At 39.0% G+C, this 15973-nt stretch overlaps 1 protein-coding gene and 1 long non-coding RNA gene across 2 annotated transcripts in view; one reads left to right on the top strand and one right to left on the bottom strand.

The window, feature by feature from the left end:
* Window positions 1–970: 970 nt before the first annotated feature.
* On the bottom strand, window positions 971–11251 carry KGD4 (alpha-ketoglutarate dehydrogenase subunit 4). The gene is made up of 4 exons (XM_070519552.1): window positions 10964–11251; window positions 3159–3222; window positions 2021–2208; window positions 971–1229 (listed from the first exon to the last, which is right to left on the bottom strand). Exons 1-4 carry the CDS (start codon window positions 11003–11005, stop codon window positions 1212–1214), a joined length of 312 nt encoding a protein of 103 aa, XP_070375653.1. The 5' UTR covers window positions 11006–11251; the 3' UTR covers window positions 971–1211.
* Window positions 10576–15973, top strand: part of LOC123286658 (uncharacterized) — a 32467-nt gene continuing 27069 nt past the window's right edge. The window contains exons 1-2 of the long non-coding RNA XR_006529340.2: window positions 10576–10711; window positions 15014–15068. This is a non-coding gene — a long non-coding RNA (uncharacterized lncRNA). The remainder of the gene's footprint in view (window positions 10712–15013; window positions 15069–15973) is intronic.

Consider the following 15973-nt stretch of genomic DNA (forward strand, 5'->3'; position numbering starts at 1 on the left):
GAGTCACCAGAACAGCTTATTGCTAGCACCAAACCTCTACCTCATATTTGAGTTGGCCAACATTTATACTAGGCCACAACACAGAATCTAGAAGAGAAGCAGATCAACTCTAAATAGTAAAAACAAGTAAAGATTAACCCACAGGCAATTGGGCAAATATAAAAATGTACTCAACAACAGTTCTACTCTATTGCTCATGAGCTACTTATTATTAGGGATGACTTCTTTAAAGCATATTTTAGAAATCATTAAAGGTGTGGAAGAGAATTTATTTAGCTTTGTGAGGCTTTACTTTCACAATAATACATACCCTTGGCACAGGAAGACTCTATTAAATTGCTCTATTCATAAATTGCCTTAATAAGGTAAATATTTAGGTTGATTTTATGAGGCTTTCAGATAGTAAGTTTGAGAAAATTAACGGTTATCAGGATTTGCATACATGATCACAATCAAAAAGTAAAGTAAACCAAAGAACAAGACTTTCTTAACACTCTTCAAAACATAATAAATTGCACTTTCTACTCCATTTATTCCTATGTTATATTCACTTGATCTCTTAATTTATTTTCCATTTCATACTGACATTTTTTTCTGAATATAGGTTACAAATAACTTTTTAACTCCCCAGTCTTAATAACACAAAGTCACTTGTTTTACTTTGCCTATATTTTTATCATTTAGAGTAGGATATGCTTATTAAGCCAGTTAGACTCCATAACTTTGTGAATGAAAAACATTAAGAGAATTAACACAGCAAATAATGGAGTCATTATTTCACTGATCCTCATCCAATTTCAGGAAAAGCAGTTACTGAAAGCAGGAATTTTGCCTGAAAAATTCTTTCTGTGTCTTAACAGAAACTGAAAAGAAAGTGAAATTATGGGAAACCTGATAGTTTACTAGACATTGTGTGCTTTTAATCGTTCAACACTGGTAATACTTGATAATCAAGAGTAAATTAATAGGCTAACATTTAAAAATATATACTTTAATAAGTATATAAACAATTAGGTAAGCTTGTGGAGAAGCTTACCAAGATACATAAATTAGGAGATACAGGCGTCCATCTAAATTTTCGATATTTCATGTTTTTACAGAATATTTATTAAAGTTGTTTAATGTACAATTTCTCATTTGTCATTTTGGAAGTCCTTCACTGTAAAGACTTCTTTTGTCTGACGACAAACTAGCAGCCACGTCGTCAGTGATTATTCTGGACCTCCACGCTGAAAAGCAAAAAATAAAGCAATAAGATTAGGTGTTAAATTTACAGAAGAAATGTTTTCATGACCACTATACAAATTTACACCATTTTAAGTAAATGATCTTTAGTTTTTTTTAAACAATTTCAGGTTTTTCATTGTTTGTAGGCACTCATCTCGGTGTTAGAAACAATTTCAGATCTGGAAGGGACTCAAGGTTGACCTAGATCAGTGGTCCTCAAATTTCTTAGTCTCAGAAGCCCTTTACAGTCTGAAAAATTATTGAGGACCCTAAAGAGCTTTTGTTCACTTGGTTATCTCTATTACTATTTACCATATCACACTTCTACACACATATTCCCCTTCATGCACATTTACTGAGGGCTCAGACACGGTTTATTTCTCATAGTCCTGGCCTACCTGACCATCTCTGTCTGAGCTATGGACACATCTTGACAAGACAATGGGAAGAGCATGTAAATCCGCATATGAAATTCCAAAAGCCAAAAAATGTTAAGGTGGTTTTTTTTTGTTTTTTTTTGAGGAATATTAGCCCTGAGCTAACTACTGCCAGTCCTCCTATTTTTTTGCTGAGGAAGACTGGCCCTGAGGTAACATCCACGCCCGTCTTCCTCTACTTTATACATGGGATGCCTACCACAGCATAGCTTGCCAAGGGGTGCCATGTCCACATCCAGGATCCAAACTGGCCAACCCCGGGCCACCAAGAAGCGCAACATGTGCACTTAACTGCTGCGCCACAGGGCCGGCCCGTTAAGGTGTTTTCACAGTACTGTGATAGAGCAACAACACACCTGGATAAATTCCATTTCTTCTTGTGACATGAGTTTCCTTCTATATTTCTGAGGTAATGTTTTTATTATTTCTGCAGTGTCTGGTGGACCCTGATACATCAGCCAATCTGGTGATTTACTTCCCTTAGAATGCTGTGAAACTGACGAAGAGTGAGACGGTAGTCCTGCTGATCTCAAAACTTCTGATACTGAAATTGAAAAAAGGGGTCATTAGAGAAACTGTTCAGGTGTCTTAAGATACTATTTTGAGTGATCTATTAGTGAATAATCAAGTCAATCTTGAAATGATAAGTACTTTAATTCTCAAAGGTAAGGATTGTAGAGTAACTTAGCTGAGGAGCTATATATGATTTCATAAAATTCTTTTTAAAATAAATAAGTAGTGAGTGAATTACTAAATTGAACGAGTTTGTAAAATAATGAAATTTCTAGGTAGTAGAGTCAAACCCATAAGGATAACCTACATTATTTAAGTTTTGTCATATGGTGGAGTTTACAGGTAATGTCTTACAACGGGGAATAAGACAGTTGGTAAATTTAGGTGAGATTAGTTTTCTCAATACCTTACTACTTGTTTATCACATATATCTTAATTATTCAAGAGTTACAATAAGGTTAAAATATCCATATAAAATTTATTAAAATTCCCCCTGAATTAAAGATCAAGTATCTTATAACAAACACAGGGATAGAGGATCTGGTAAAAAGGAAGGGTCACAGAAAAACAGGAGTTTTTCAGAATCTTCGATTACTTTATAGGCAATGAATGCTAAGATCTAAGGCAATCTAAGAAACATTCACTGATTAAATGAATAGATAAATGAGTGAATGCAAGAAAAAAAGGTTAGCTGGGAGAGAAATATAGGAATGGTTATTATTCCTCACAGTCCGCAAATGTAAGCATAGGAGATTCTTCTATAGGATAGAAGAAAAGAAAGGCAGAACAAAATCACACTATATAAACTCAGTATCATTAAAAATTCAGAGACATCTACTGTTGAGTCACTACCTTTTTAAATGGAGGTAACAAAAACTTAACTTCTACTTGCATGCAACCTAAGGCACCATTTTGATCTAAACTACAATAATCCGGATTTTAAAATGAGAAATATTGCCTGTAATGGAATATTCAACTTACCATTGGGTTTAGGATTGTCTCTTCTGTCAGGGAACCTTATTAATGGAGTATGTGGCTTGACTACCTAAAGGAAACATAAAATGCATGAGAAAATAAGATAAAGCACTAAAATAACCTCATTAACTATAAAAGAAACAATCTACTGAACTTCAGAAATAGATACTGTCCTTAAAATAACTTAGTATTTGACAGCAACTTTAAATTTTACTATTTTACTCTTCCCAGCCAGGAAAGCTGGTCTGTGAACTATTAACTCGTTATCTTATCTGCAATTCATAATAACTTCGTACTTCATACATCACAAGACATTTCACCATACTACCAACTGACTTCAAAACAACCCCAGGAAGAAGATGGCAGAGATTTTATGTTGATGACTTATCTATCGCCCTGCTGATTGGTAAGAACTGGAAGTTTCCTGACTTCTCATCTAATGTTGTTTCCCTGCTATGTTAATACCCAGAAGTTTAGAATGGGACAAAAAGAATATTGAAAATTAGGTAACTAAAAACTACTTTCTCTGACTGCAAAAGTAACATATGTTCTGTGTAAAAAATTGGGAAAAAACACAGAAAAGCACAAAGAAAAAAACACTATCTATAATCCCAAAACCCATATAAAACAGATGTAGACATCTGATAGCCCTTTTAGTCTTTTTCCTATACCTACAGAAATACATCTTTTTAGAATACTGTTTTTATAACAGATATTTGAAGAGTAATTAATGTTTTATCCCTAAAATTCCAAATAATGCCATAGAGGACCTTAAATGGAACTTTCAGTATGAAATCTTCTGAATATACAATGCTAAGACTCTAATGAACAGAGTACTATTTCAACTACAGTTATCTATAAGTTGCTGTGGATCTAGTGAGACTGAAGTGTTTGTCTGCAACATACTTGTATATATGCACTAAATATTATACATTTTATATGAGTACAGAAGCAAATAGGCTTGTTGGGACTGGCCTGAAAACTCACCACTTTAACTCTGCTGCCTTGAGAAAATGCTGGAATATAGTTGTCTCTGTCAGCATAAAAGCACACTCAAGTCTTTCATGTTAAAAAACAAAACTTCTCTCTCCCTCTAGCAACTGTTTCTTCCTTTTCATAGCCAAAGTTCTTGAAAGAATGTTCTATCCATCCTATTGTCAATAGCCCATTTAAAAGTTGTAAAAACGTTCAACAGCTTTCAGGATAAACTTCAAACTCGTATTTGGCACTCACAAGGCCCATCATGAACTAGCCTCTCCTACCTCTCCAGCCTCATTCCCAACCACTGTCTTTTACTCCAGGTATTCCAAAGTACTTTTTATTTCCCTAATTTATCAGGCCGTTTCCATCCTCATTCGACCTAGAGCTTGTATCCTTTGCCAGGAAATCGCCCCAGTCTCACCCCACTTCCATGCCTCCGCTTACACCTGACTGCTTATCTTTTAAAACAGTTCAAATATCACTCCTCTCTAAGCTTCCCCTGATTCCAAAATCTGATTTAAATCTCCTCTTTTGTGATTCCATGATATCCTGAACCTCTTAAAAATATTGGGCAGAGGACAGATAAATGAGCCAATGATTACAGGAGAGGTAACCTCCTGGAAAGGCAGTCAGAGAAAAGCACTTTTGTAATGCCTGGTACATAGTAAATGCTCAGGAAATTTTGCCAAGTGAATGAACAGACCATTGTAAGTTAGAACTAACTATACAGGCATGTGAATACGTATGCACACACTTACACAATGGTAAATACACTGAGGAGAAAGACTCTATTTCAACATTGCTTTTGTACCCTTAAAAATATGATGTAATATCCCCTTATAGATTAAATCCCAGACTTTTTGGTGTCCCCTTTTTAACAGAAATTTAAAAAATAAATAAAAGTAGAGAGAGTATAATAGATTCTGATAAACACGTTACACAATTTCGAGAGTAATACAGTCAACCTTATTTCACCACCCCCCCTCCATTAAACAAATCCCAATCATCTCGTCTGTTAATGCTTTCCACGTGTATCACTAACAGAAAAGGATTTTTGTTAAACCATAATCCCAATACTTTTACGAGACTTAACAAATTAAAAATAGTTCTTTATCATCTAATACTTAGCTTATGCACAAATTTTCTGTCTCAAAGTTGTCTTTTTAAATTTTAAATGTAAATACAAAGAGAAACAAATAACTAACTGTATATTAGTTGGATAATATAACTAAGGGAAAAATAAAGGAGCTAATCCAAGTAACTTTCATAGTGCTTGAACTATATACCGTCAGTCTAAAAGCAAAGAAATCTTGAACTTTTTCCCTAGTAGGTTGGTGTTGGTAGTTGTATAGCTATAGCTATGCTGAAACCATTTTGTATACACTTTAGGACTGAGCAAATGAATACATACGTAGATTGATGTTTGGGGGACCCAGGGATTTCCCTTTGAAAGAAAACACAAATATGGGATGGGGGAGGGCAAGGAAGAACGCTGCGGTGTGAAGACTGGAATCAGAGGGGTCAGTATGAACTCATGATAATGCCATGAGTTTATTCACCCAGTCCCGTTAATGGATATTTGGGCTATTTGCAGTCTTTCATCTATTACCATAATGCATAAAGTCATTATCCTTGTACTAATCTTATCTTTGCCAGTATATCAGTGGGAGAGATTCCTAGAAAAGGGATTGCTGGGTCAAAAAATAAAACATAATTTGGGGCTGGCCCCGTGGCCGAGTGGTTAAGTTCGCGCGCTCCGCTGCAGGCGGCCCAGTGTTTCGTTGGTTCAAATCCTGGGCGCGGACGTGGCACTGTTCATCAGACCACGCTGAGGCAGCGTCCCACATACCACAACTAGAAGGACCCACAACGAAATATACAACTATGTACCGGGGAGCTTTGGGGAGAAAAAGAAGAAAAGTAAAAAAAAAATTAAAAAAAAAGGGATCTAAAGACAAGATTTATTAAAAAATAAAATAAAACATAATTTTCAAAGCTATTGCCAGATTTTCCCTTCATAGTGGTTTATTTTGCATTCCTATAGCAACAAATGAGTGCCTGCTTCCTCACAGCCTTCTCAACGGACTTACATTATCTAACTTGTACATTTTTTTTTTTTAAAGATTTTATTTTTTTCCTTTTTCTCCCCAAAGCCCCCCGGTACATAGTTGTATATTCTTCGATGTGGGTCCTTCTAGTTGTGGCATGTGGGACGCTGCCTCAGCGTGGTTTGATGAGCAGTGCCATGTCCGCGCCCAGGATTCGAACCAACGAAACACTGGGCCGCCTGCAGCGGAGTGCGTGAACCTAACCACTCAGGCACGGGGCCAGCCCCTAACTTGTACATTTTTAATAAAATCTAATTGATGAAAAATGTTATCTCCATGTAGTTTCTTTTTCTTTCTTTGTTTTTTTTTGTTTTTTTTTTGAGGAGGATCAGCCCTGAGCTAACATCCATGCCCATCTTCCTCTACTTTATATGTGGGACGCCTATCACGGCATGGCTTGCCAAGCAGTGCCATGTCCGCACCCGGGATCCGAACGGGTGAACCCTGGGCCGCCGAAGCAGAATGTGCAAACTTAACCACTGCACCACCAGGCCAGCCCCTGCAGTAAATTTTTAAATTAACTTTGGGAGAATTGACATCTTCATGACGATAAATATTCCTATTCAAGAACATGGTATGTCCGTTTGTTGAAGCCTTCTTTTATGATTCCCAGGAGATAGTTTTTCCTCATATAGGTTGTAAACATTTTTAAGTTTATGCCTGGATTTATTTGTTTATTAATTATAAGTAGAGTTTCTCTTCCATTACATCATGTGATTGTTTTCACACATGAAGATATAATTTCTGTAAGTTCATTTTATATCCTTCTACTTTCCTAAAGTCTCTTGTTTACGTGCATATAGAAATTGTTTTCCTTCTTCATTTCTTTTTTTTGAGGACGATTAGCCCTGAGCTAACATCTGCTGCCAATCCTCCTCTCTTTGCTGAGGAAGACTGGCCCTGAGCTAACATCTGTGCCCATTTTCCTCTACTTTATATGTGGGACGCCTGCCAGAGCATGGCTTGACAGGTGGTGCCATGTCCGCACCTGGGATCTGAACCAGCATACCCCAGGCTGCCAAAGCGGAACATGCGCACTTAACCACTGTGCCACCAGGCCAGCGCCCCAAATGTTATGCTTTTAATAGTTTTCTCTTGTTCAGTTGCATTTGCTAACACTTCCAATACAATGTTAAACAAACTGGGCATCCTTATATTGTTCTTGATTTTTAGTAGCAGGGCCACGTTAAAGAACTTTCTATCAATTTCTTTTTGATTGGTTTTTTTGTTTTTTGGGGTTTTTTTGCTGAGGAAGATTTGCCCTGAACTAACATCTGTGGCCAATCTTCCTCTTTTTTTCTCCCCCCTCTCCAAAGCCCCAGTACATAGTTGCATATTCTTAGTACATAGTTCTAAGTCCTTCTAGTTCTTCTATGTGAGCTGCTACCACAGCATGGCTACCCACAGACAAGTCGTGCAGTTCCACACCAGGAAACTGAACCCTGGCTGCAGAAGCAGTGCACACCGAGCTATAACAGCTAGGCCATCAGGGCTGGATCTTATTCCTCCATTTTTAAAGTTATATTACATCTATACAGTTGGAACAAATAATATTACCATCAAGTCTTTCACCCTAATTTCCATTATTTAGTCTTAGTTCTACAATTAAATACACTCAATGCTCATACCCAGGTCCTATATCAAAACAAGTCTAAGTACAACTAAGTATTTCTTAGTTGTCTGAAACTCCTTCTCTGGGAGATCTGGTTGAAAGGGCTCCAGGGAACAACATTCCCTCAGGTATTCAAGGTTTAGAAGAGTTTGTGGCCTTTATACTTGAAGGCCAGTGTAGCTAGCTAAATCTTGGATTCACATTTTCTCTCCTTCGCTACCTTGCATATGTTATCCACATGTCCTCCTTTAGGAAGTATTATTGTTGACAATCTGATAACTTTCATTTTAAGTGCTTGGTCTTGTTGCCTGGATCACCAAAGAGTTTTTTCTTTTTTTCTTTAAAATCTAATGATTAGACTAACCCATCAGTCAACCATCCCGGCTAATTCCCTCAAGTACAAGGTATACGTTTAAGTCTTCTTTCAGATCAGGAAGTTTTATTAAATCACAGATTCTGAGATTTATTCTATTCTATTTGCTTTTACTTTGTCAGAGACTTACTATACAAAAGTTGCATCTCCTTGTCTTTACCTACTTCTATTCCTTTCCCTGAATCCTTTTAATCTCTTCCTTCTTTATTCTGTGATGTCTTTTAATTTTCATCCACTATTTCCTTTAGCAAAACTTCTGAGTTGCCTACTTACCTTTCCATTCTTTCTAGTTTAGTGTTACTTCTGAAAAATTCTTTTCGTTTATTCTTAATTCTTGACTGAGTTCAGAGCTGTACCATTCCTAAAATCTTAACCTAAAATCTAACTGCAACTACAACCTTTTAACCAATAACTCTCTTCTCTGTTACTCCCACTAGTAGTTGCATCAAGTCCTTCACTTCCTTGATCAGTCCCTTTTCTCCCAGTCAACTGGTTCCATCCCGACTTGACTTCCTTTCATATCTAGCCTAGAAGGCACTGTCCATTCAACATTCTCTTACCAATGCTCTCAGCCTGCTTGCTGGAGGCTTATTTTCACCTCACCTGTAAATCTCAAACCCTGAACTAATCCAACCACCCATCTTCTTCCCGTGTCTCATGCAGCCAAATGTTTTCCAAAATGATAAACTATTACCTTTCTGCTTTTACATCAGCCCAAACATACCAAATGTATACTACTTGGCATTCAGCAGGCATTTAATTAATACCTATAACTTACTCTTCTAAAATTATTTCTAAATACCCCATATCAGGTCAAATTTCTCTACTTAATGCTGACACCATGCTTTGTGGATTCTCATCAGTTTGTGCCTGTCAGTCTGTTGAAATACTCCTCTTTCTTCAATAGGGATCAACAGCAAAATTCTGAGCTATATAGAGGCACCATGTCTGTCTTGTTGGCACTGTAGGCCCAGCACTGAGTAGAGGCCTGGCACAGAGGTACTCAATAAATTTTGTTCATGTAATTATTACATAATATTAGCACACGTTGTTTTGTATTATGAATATCTGAATACAAGTCTTTGCAGCTCTGTTAGAAGACAAACCATTCCTGATTGTATCTCTCTCAGTATTTTTTTCACATATGAGTATTTAGTTCTTTATTATTGCTGCATACTATTCCATTTTAACAAATCTACCACAGTTGGTTTATCCTGCTAATGGATATTTGGATTGTTTCTGGTTTCAGGGTTATTATGAATAAAGCGGCCATGAACATTTTTAAATAAGTCTTTTAATAAGTATATACACTCATTTCTCTTGGGTATAAACCTATGAGTAGAATTGCTGGGTCATAGGGCAGGTATGTTTAACCATTAGAGACTGAAAAAACTTTTCCACAAGTGGCTGTACCATTTTATACACCTATCTGCAATGTATGAGGATTTCTGGTGTTTCATATTCTCATCATCACTTGGTATTCTCAGCCTTTTCGATTTTAATCATTTTGGTGGGTGGAGTAGTACTTCCTGGTTTTAATTTGTATTTTCCTATCAAGTAATGATGTTGAGCATCTTTTCACAGGCTTATTGCTCATTTGGATAGCTTCTTTTGCGTAGTATCAAGTTTTTTACCCATTTTTAAGTTGAACTATATATTATGGGTATATATGGTTACGTACGTATTATGAATACCAGTCCTTTGTCAGATGTTCTTGTCCTCACAGAATCTTTAGTTAATGCTCACTGATGACCCACTCAATGAATAAGGGATGATCATTTGCTGCAACAGGACCAAAGGCTGGTATCTAGGATTATCTTTCAGACTGAAACAACCTTAAGACAAGGTCTTTTAACAGATGTACTTGTTAAAGGGAAATGCACTTCTCATATCAAAGTTAAAAGTTATTCATACAATAAAACATTTTCAGAGCTTAAAAAGATCGTGCAAACCAACCACAAAAGTGGAAGCTGTGTCCCTTTCTATATTGTTACCTCTGCTATTTAAGCTAGACACCACAGGTGGAGAAGCAAATACAAAAGCTATCAAGAGTTAGTAACTGATGTGTGAATTAACAATCAAGTTCCTCTAGCTGCTAATCTAAACTCAGAAAACAAAAAGCTTAGGGAACCAACACTAACACATGTATTACAGATAAACTTAAGTAATATCCTTTTTTCTTCTATTCTCCCCATCCGGCCTGTAACCAGACGCTTGCATTGGCGGGGGAGAAGCGGCAGGGCGAGGAGGCAGCCCGCGGGGCCAGTTCTCCGGACATCCCCAAGACCTTGAAGGGACACTGGGTCAGAGGCAAGGTTCACTTCCTTTCACCCGCTGCTACCGCCTGCCCTCCGATTGGCTCCTCCGGGACACACGAACAATACTAGACGCCGATTGGCCCGGCTCCTACCCGGGCAGCCGAGCCCGCAGACTCCGAAGGGGACTGACAAGGGCCTGGTGGAGGGCAGTCCAGGGACCGAGGCAGGTACGGCCTACCTGCTGAGATGCGGCACTCCCGCGGCCTGACTCCAATCCTCAGCTCCGGTCCTCGGCTCAAAGCCCGACCCAATGGGCTCAAGGTTCAATTCTCACGCACACCCCCGGGCGCCGCCGCTGGCCCTGCTCAGGGCCCGGCCACCGCGCAGTCTCCGCCACCGCCTTTCCTCCCCAGCGCTGCTGCTATAGTCAGCGCCATCCCTACCGCCCACCGTGCCGAAAGGCGACCGAATCTCTTTACCTGAACGACCCTGCTGGCAGACGCCATCTTGCTGCCCATCATGACCCCCGAGAAGGGACAGCTTCCGGGGCGCTGAGGAGCTGCTGTGATAACAGCAGCCCGGGGGCGACGGGGGGGCGGGCCCTGCCTATGACGTCACGGGGGAGGGGCGAGCGGGCGCTGCGGCGGAGCCCTTCTCGGCTGGGAGGGGCCGCGCCCCCGGGATCCCGACCCCGCCGCCCCTCGTCCCGTCTAGGAACTGACCGACTTGTTTGTCGGTGTTTCCTTTTCTGGGCGAAAGTTTGTGACGTTGGGTTTATTTGCTCATCAGCCTATGAGGGATCTAGGACTTTCCTTTCCAGATAGCCGGTTTCTAATACTCCGAAATTTAATCTGAAGCCAAATAAGTAAGACAAACTCTTGTGGCTTCCTAAAATGAACAATCTTATTAAAACTTGGCAGTTAGCAGCAAACTCAGAAAAAGTGATTAATTCCAGGTCTGTACAAGGCCGCCTCATATTCCTTTGCTTATTGGCATTGATGGATTTGGTCTTCTGTTTCTGTTTTCTCTGCCAGTAGTACTGACGTGAAACTGCTGCCTGCTTCAAGTTTGAGAGAACTCAAAAGCTCAGTTTTTTCTTTTTGAAACATAAGCATCCCATATCATTCTCCCAAAGTTATATTAAGTTCTATGGGTAAATACTAATGTTTATATTGTTACAATTTTTAATGCACAATAATGTGGCCATTTAGCATACCTTTATAGGTAATGTAGCCTTAAGCTATTGTAAAATATTTAGAGTGACAATTTTTTTCTTGTCTAGGTTAGTGGTTTCTAAATCTGGAAAGTTTTTAGGAATATAAACTACCAAACCCAAATATGGGCCCTTCTGATTCAGTATGTCTGTGGAAGAGATCAAAAATCTATTTTTTAAAAAGCTTTCAAAGCTTATTTTAGCAGCACATATTCTAAAATCAGATTGATAAAGTGATTAGATGGGCAAAGGACATGGACAGGCAGTTCACATAAAAAAAATACAAATGGCCCTTAAAAATATTAAAAGAATTCAACTTCACTCATCCTACGAAAACTTTAAACTACAGAGAAAAACCACTTTAATCCATCAAGTTGGCCAACATGCATAATTTGGACAACACCCTCTGTTGTCTGGCAGCTGTAGGAAAAGAGGCTGTGTACATCATTGGTGGGAGTAAAAGATGGTACTTGAAAAAGCTACTTATGGGGCCGGCTCTGTGGCGGAGTGGTTAACTTCACGCGCTCCGCTGCGGCAGCCCAGGGTTCGGATCCTGGGTGCGGACATGGCACCGCTCGTCAGGCCACGTTGAGGTGGCATCCCACATCCCACATCCCACAACTAGAAGGACCTGCAACTAAGATATACAACTGTGTACAGGGGGCGTTTGGGGAGATAAAACAGAAAAAGGAAAAAAAAAAGGATTGGCAACAGTTGTTAGCCCAGGTGCCAATCTTAAAAAAAAGAAAAAGAAAAAGCTGCTTACTGAGTGACTCCAACTGTGTGACATTCTGGAAAAGATAAAACTATGGACACAGTGAAAAGATCAGTGATTGCGAAGGGTTGGGGGAGGGAGTGATAATAGGTATAGCTCAGGGGATTTTTAGAACAGTGAAACTATTCTGTATGCTAGTGTAATGGCAGATATCTGTCATTTTACATTTGTCGAAACCCACAGATTGTACAACCTTTGGATGATGATGACATGTTAATGTAGGTTCGATTGCAACAAATGTTCCACTCTAATGAAGGATGGTGATAGTGGGGGAAGTTGTGCATGTGTAGGGGCCAAGGGTATATGGGAACTCTCTGTGCTGTATGCTCAATTTTGCTCTGTAGCCAAAACTGCTCTAAAAACTAAAGTCTATTTAAAGTATAATTTTAGGTCAACGTTGCTGAAATCAGATAGACTAATGTGTTCTTAAAGCTCAAAAGCTGCAACTATAGTAGATAACACTGTATTGTATGATTGAAATTTACTAAGAGGGTAGAACTTAAATATTCTCTCAAAAAAAAAAAAGGTAAATATGTGAGGTGATGGATGTGTTAACTTGCTTGTGGGAATTCTCGTACAATGTATACCTATATCAAAACATTATTTTGGGCCGGCCCCGTGGCCGAGTGGTTAATTTCGCGTGCTCCACCCTGGGCAGCCCAGGGTTTCACCCGTTCGGATCTTGGGCGCGGACACAGCACCAGCTCATCAGGCCACGTTGAGGTGGCATCCCACATGCCACAACTAGGAGGACCCACAACTAAAGATATACAACTATGTGCTGAGAGGATTGGGGGAGAAAAAGCAGGGGGAAAAAAAAAAGATTGGCAACAGTTGTTAGCTCAGGTGCCAATCTTTAAAAAAAATCATTCTTTTGTACACTTTAAATATCTTACGATTTTATTTGTCAATGATCTCAAAAAATTGGGGGGATAAAAGCCCAAAAGCAGCAGCAGCTTAGATTCCGAGTACACAGACTTTTTATTTACATACAGGGAAACAGCAAGCTTCTATGTGAAAATCTATATTAGATTCTCATCCTGAAGTCATTTAAAAGAAACAGACTTTCTTGGCTACTTCTCTAAATAAAGTAAACATTTTTCATTTTTCTTGATGACTCTATTTGAGAAAGAGATGAAGAAAATGGGCAAAGAAGTCCCATGATTTAAAGTTTTTATTAAAAGATAAATCCCCTAATGCCGAGAAGTCTCCTGGGAATACCTGGTGATACATTCAGAAAACGTCAAACGCAGTGCAAATTACTGGTCATATTGGTATGGATTTTGTTCGGGGGAGTCTGCTAGGAAAATGCTGTCTTTTCTCTCCTTGTGGGTTTATACCTACGTATTGGCCTTCATACTCCTTCACAGAATTCTTATCCAGGCCCCTCGTGGATTAGTTCTCTCTAGGATGAAGATAATAACAGTAGGTGAAGCTGGGGCAGTGAACTGCCTCGGTCCCCAAATCATGTTGCTCAGTTTCAATCAGCCTCTTGACTGTCATCAAATCATCTGATTACTCACCTAACTCAGGTCCCATGATTTTTGTATATCCTCAATGCTATTATTTGGCTATTTTTGTGGACCCTGAGCACACCATCTGATTCTGCCTCTTGTGTTGTGTCTTCTTAATGTCCCTATCTCACCAGGCCTGTAACTCCTTTCTTGTTCCCTGTACCCTGTTCCTGACATCGGCTGTAGATACGTTAGGCAGAACTCAGCATGCATGATGGCCTCCTGATGTGATACAATGTAAAGTACCCAGCACAATCTGTGAATTTTCCTCATGCAAAAATTTGAAACTGCATTTAATAAAGCAGTTAGATCTAACTTCTAGTTTACAGGAATACAGAGGTGAAACAAGCTACATAAACTACGAGGAAGCAATCAGACAAATCAGAATAGAGAACTTTCTACAGGGTAGCTGGTGTCTTCAAGTGGATGACTGTCAGAAAAATGGGGTGGAGGGGACATATAATCTCTGTTGCAGCTACTCAGTTCCATTCAGCTATCCTATTGTTGAGGGAATGCAGCCACAGATAATGTGTAAAGTATGGGTGTGGCTTTGTTCCAAAAAAATTTAATTTACAAAAACAGGCAGCTGGTAAGCTATAGTTTGCTGACCCCTGATCTAGATGAACCAACCAACCAAAACAACCATCACCACGGCCAACAACAAAATTTTTGAGAAAAATATATTAACAAAAGCACCACTAACGTGGATTTTAAGACTGACTGAGATGTAAAAAGTTCTTTGGGTCCCCCATTAAGGAAGCTGCTCAGAAAGGCATGCTCTCTAATGCCCTCTGCACATATGGCCAAGGTTAGTAATAGAAACAGAGAACCTCCCAAAGGGCAGAGTGATGAACCACAGATGAAGAACCCCTTTCAGAGAGCAGCAGAAGAGCCTAATCGAAAGGTGTTCCCTATCCCCCAGGGAGGGGCACCTCCTATCATTTACCAAGAAATAGTTCAGAATTGCTACAGACCTTGTCCACTATTGTTTGCTGGCTGTGTGAAGCAATATAACTTGTCTTTTCAGTTTATAGGTCTCCAGATCAAGAAGAGACGCATCTGGACCTAATGTGAAGACTATGGTGAGATCCTGAACTTTGAAACTGTTATGATTGGATGACATCCTTAACTTATCCTCCGTGGTGAGGGGGGTTGTCTTTTACATGCAGAAGAGAAGTTAACATTTAAGACCAAGATAGCAGACTGTGGTAGACTGTGTTCTTTTCAGCAAAATTCCATTTTTTTTCTCCCACCCTGAAACCCTGCCTTTCCCTGCTGTGGGAGAAGTGTATTTTCCTGTCCCGGGGATGCTGGGCTTGGTTAATGGAACCTGGGTGGAAATAATGTACACCTCTTCCAAGTAGAAACTTTAAATGTCCCTGTGTAGTATGACTTGGCCTTGTAAGCCATGAGAACATGTTTCAGATAGTGGCTGTTCCATTAGCCTGGATCTTAGAATAATCAACCAAACCATGGATCCAAGAGAGAAATAAATGTTTGTTATAAGCCACTGAGATTTGTGGTCGTTACTCAGCCTGATTTCAGGAAAGCTAGACAATTTTTCTCTCAGAGTTAGGCTTTAAGAGGGAACACAGAGGACAATTAAATCCCAGGAAAATGCAAAAAGTTTCTCAGATGACACTGATAACCCATTGAGTTGGCATTCACTGATAAAGTGTGCATCTATGATTTATTTAATGCTGTATCTTTAGATCAGGAAGGTATTTTCCAGAATGTTTTTCTATCAGAAAAATTTGACTTGTTTTACAATTTATCTAGACAATTTCCAAGAATACACTGTGGTAAAAAGAATAAAACTACACATAAATTATGATTTATCAAAACAAATGAAGTAAAACTATTAATATGCCAAAAAGTGTTTAGAATTCAAATTTAGGCAAAGCTCTGTATTTCTGTTATTGATCTACAGCTCCAAATATGATCAAGAGCTCCAAATTAATAAAGAGCTCAAATTAGAGTTTTCCAA

Source organism: Equus asinus, chromosome 10 (assembly GCF_041296235.1).
Source record: "Equus asinus isolate D_3611 breed Donkey chromosome 10, EquAss-T2T_v2, whole genome shotgun sequence".
In the NCBI taxonomy this organism is placed as follows: Eukaryota; Metazoa; Chordata; class Mammalia; order Perissodactyla; family Equidae; genus Equus; species Equus asinus.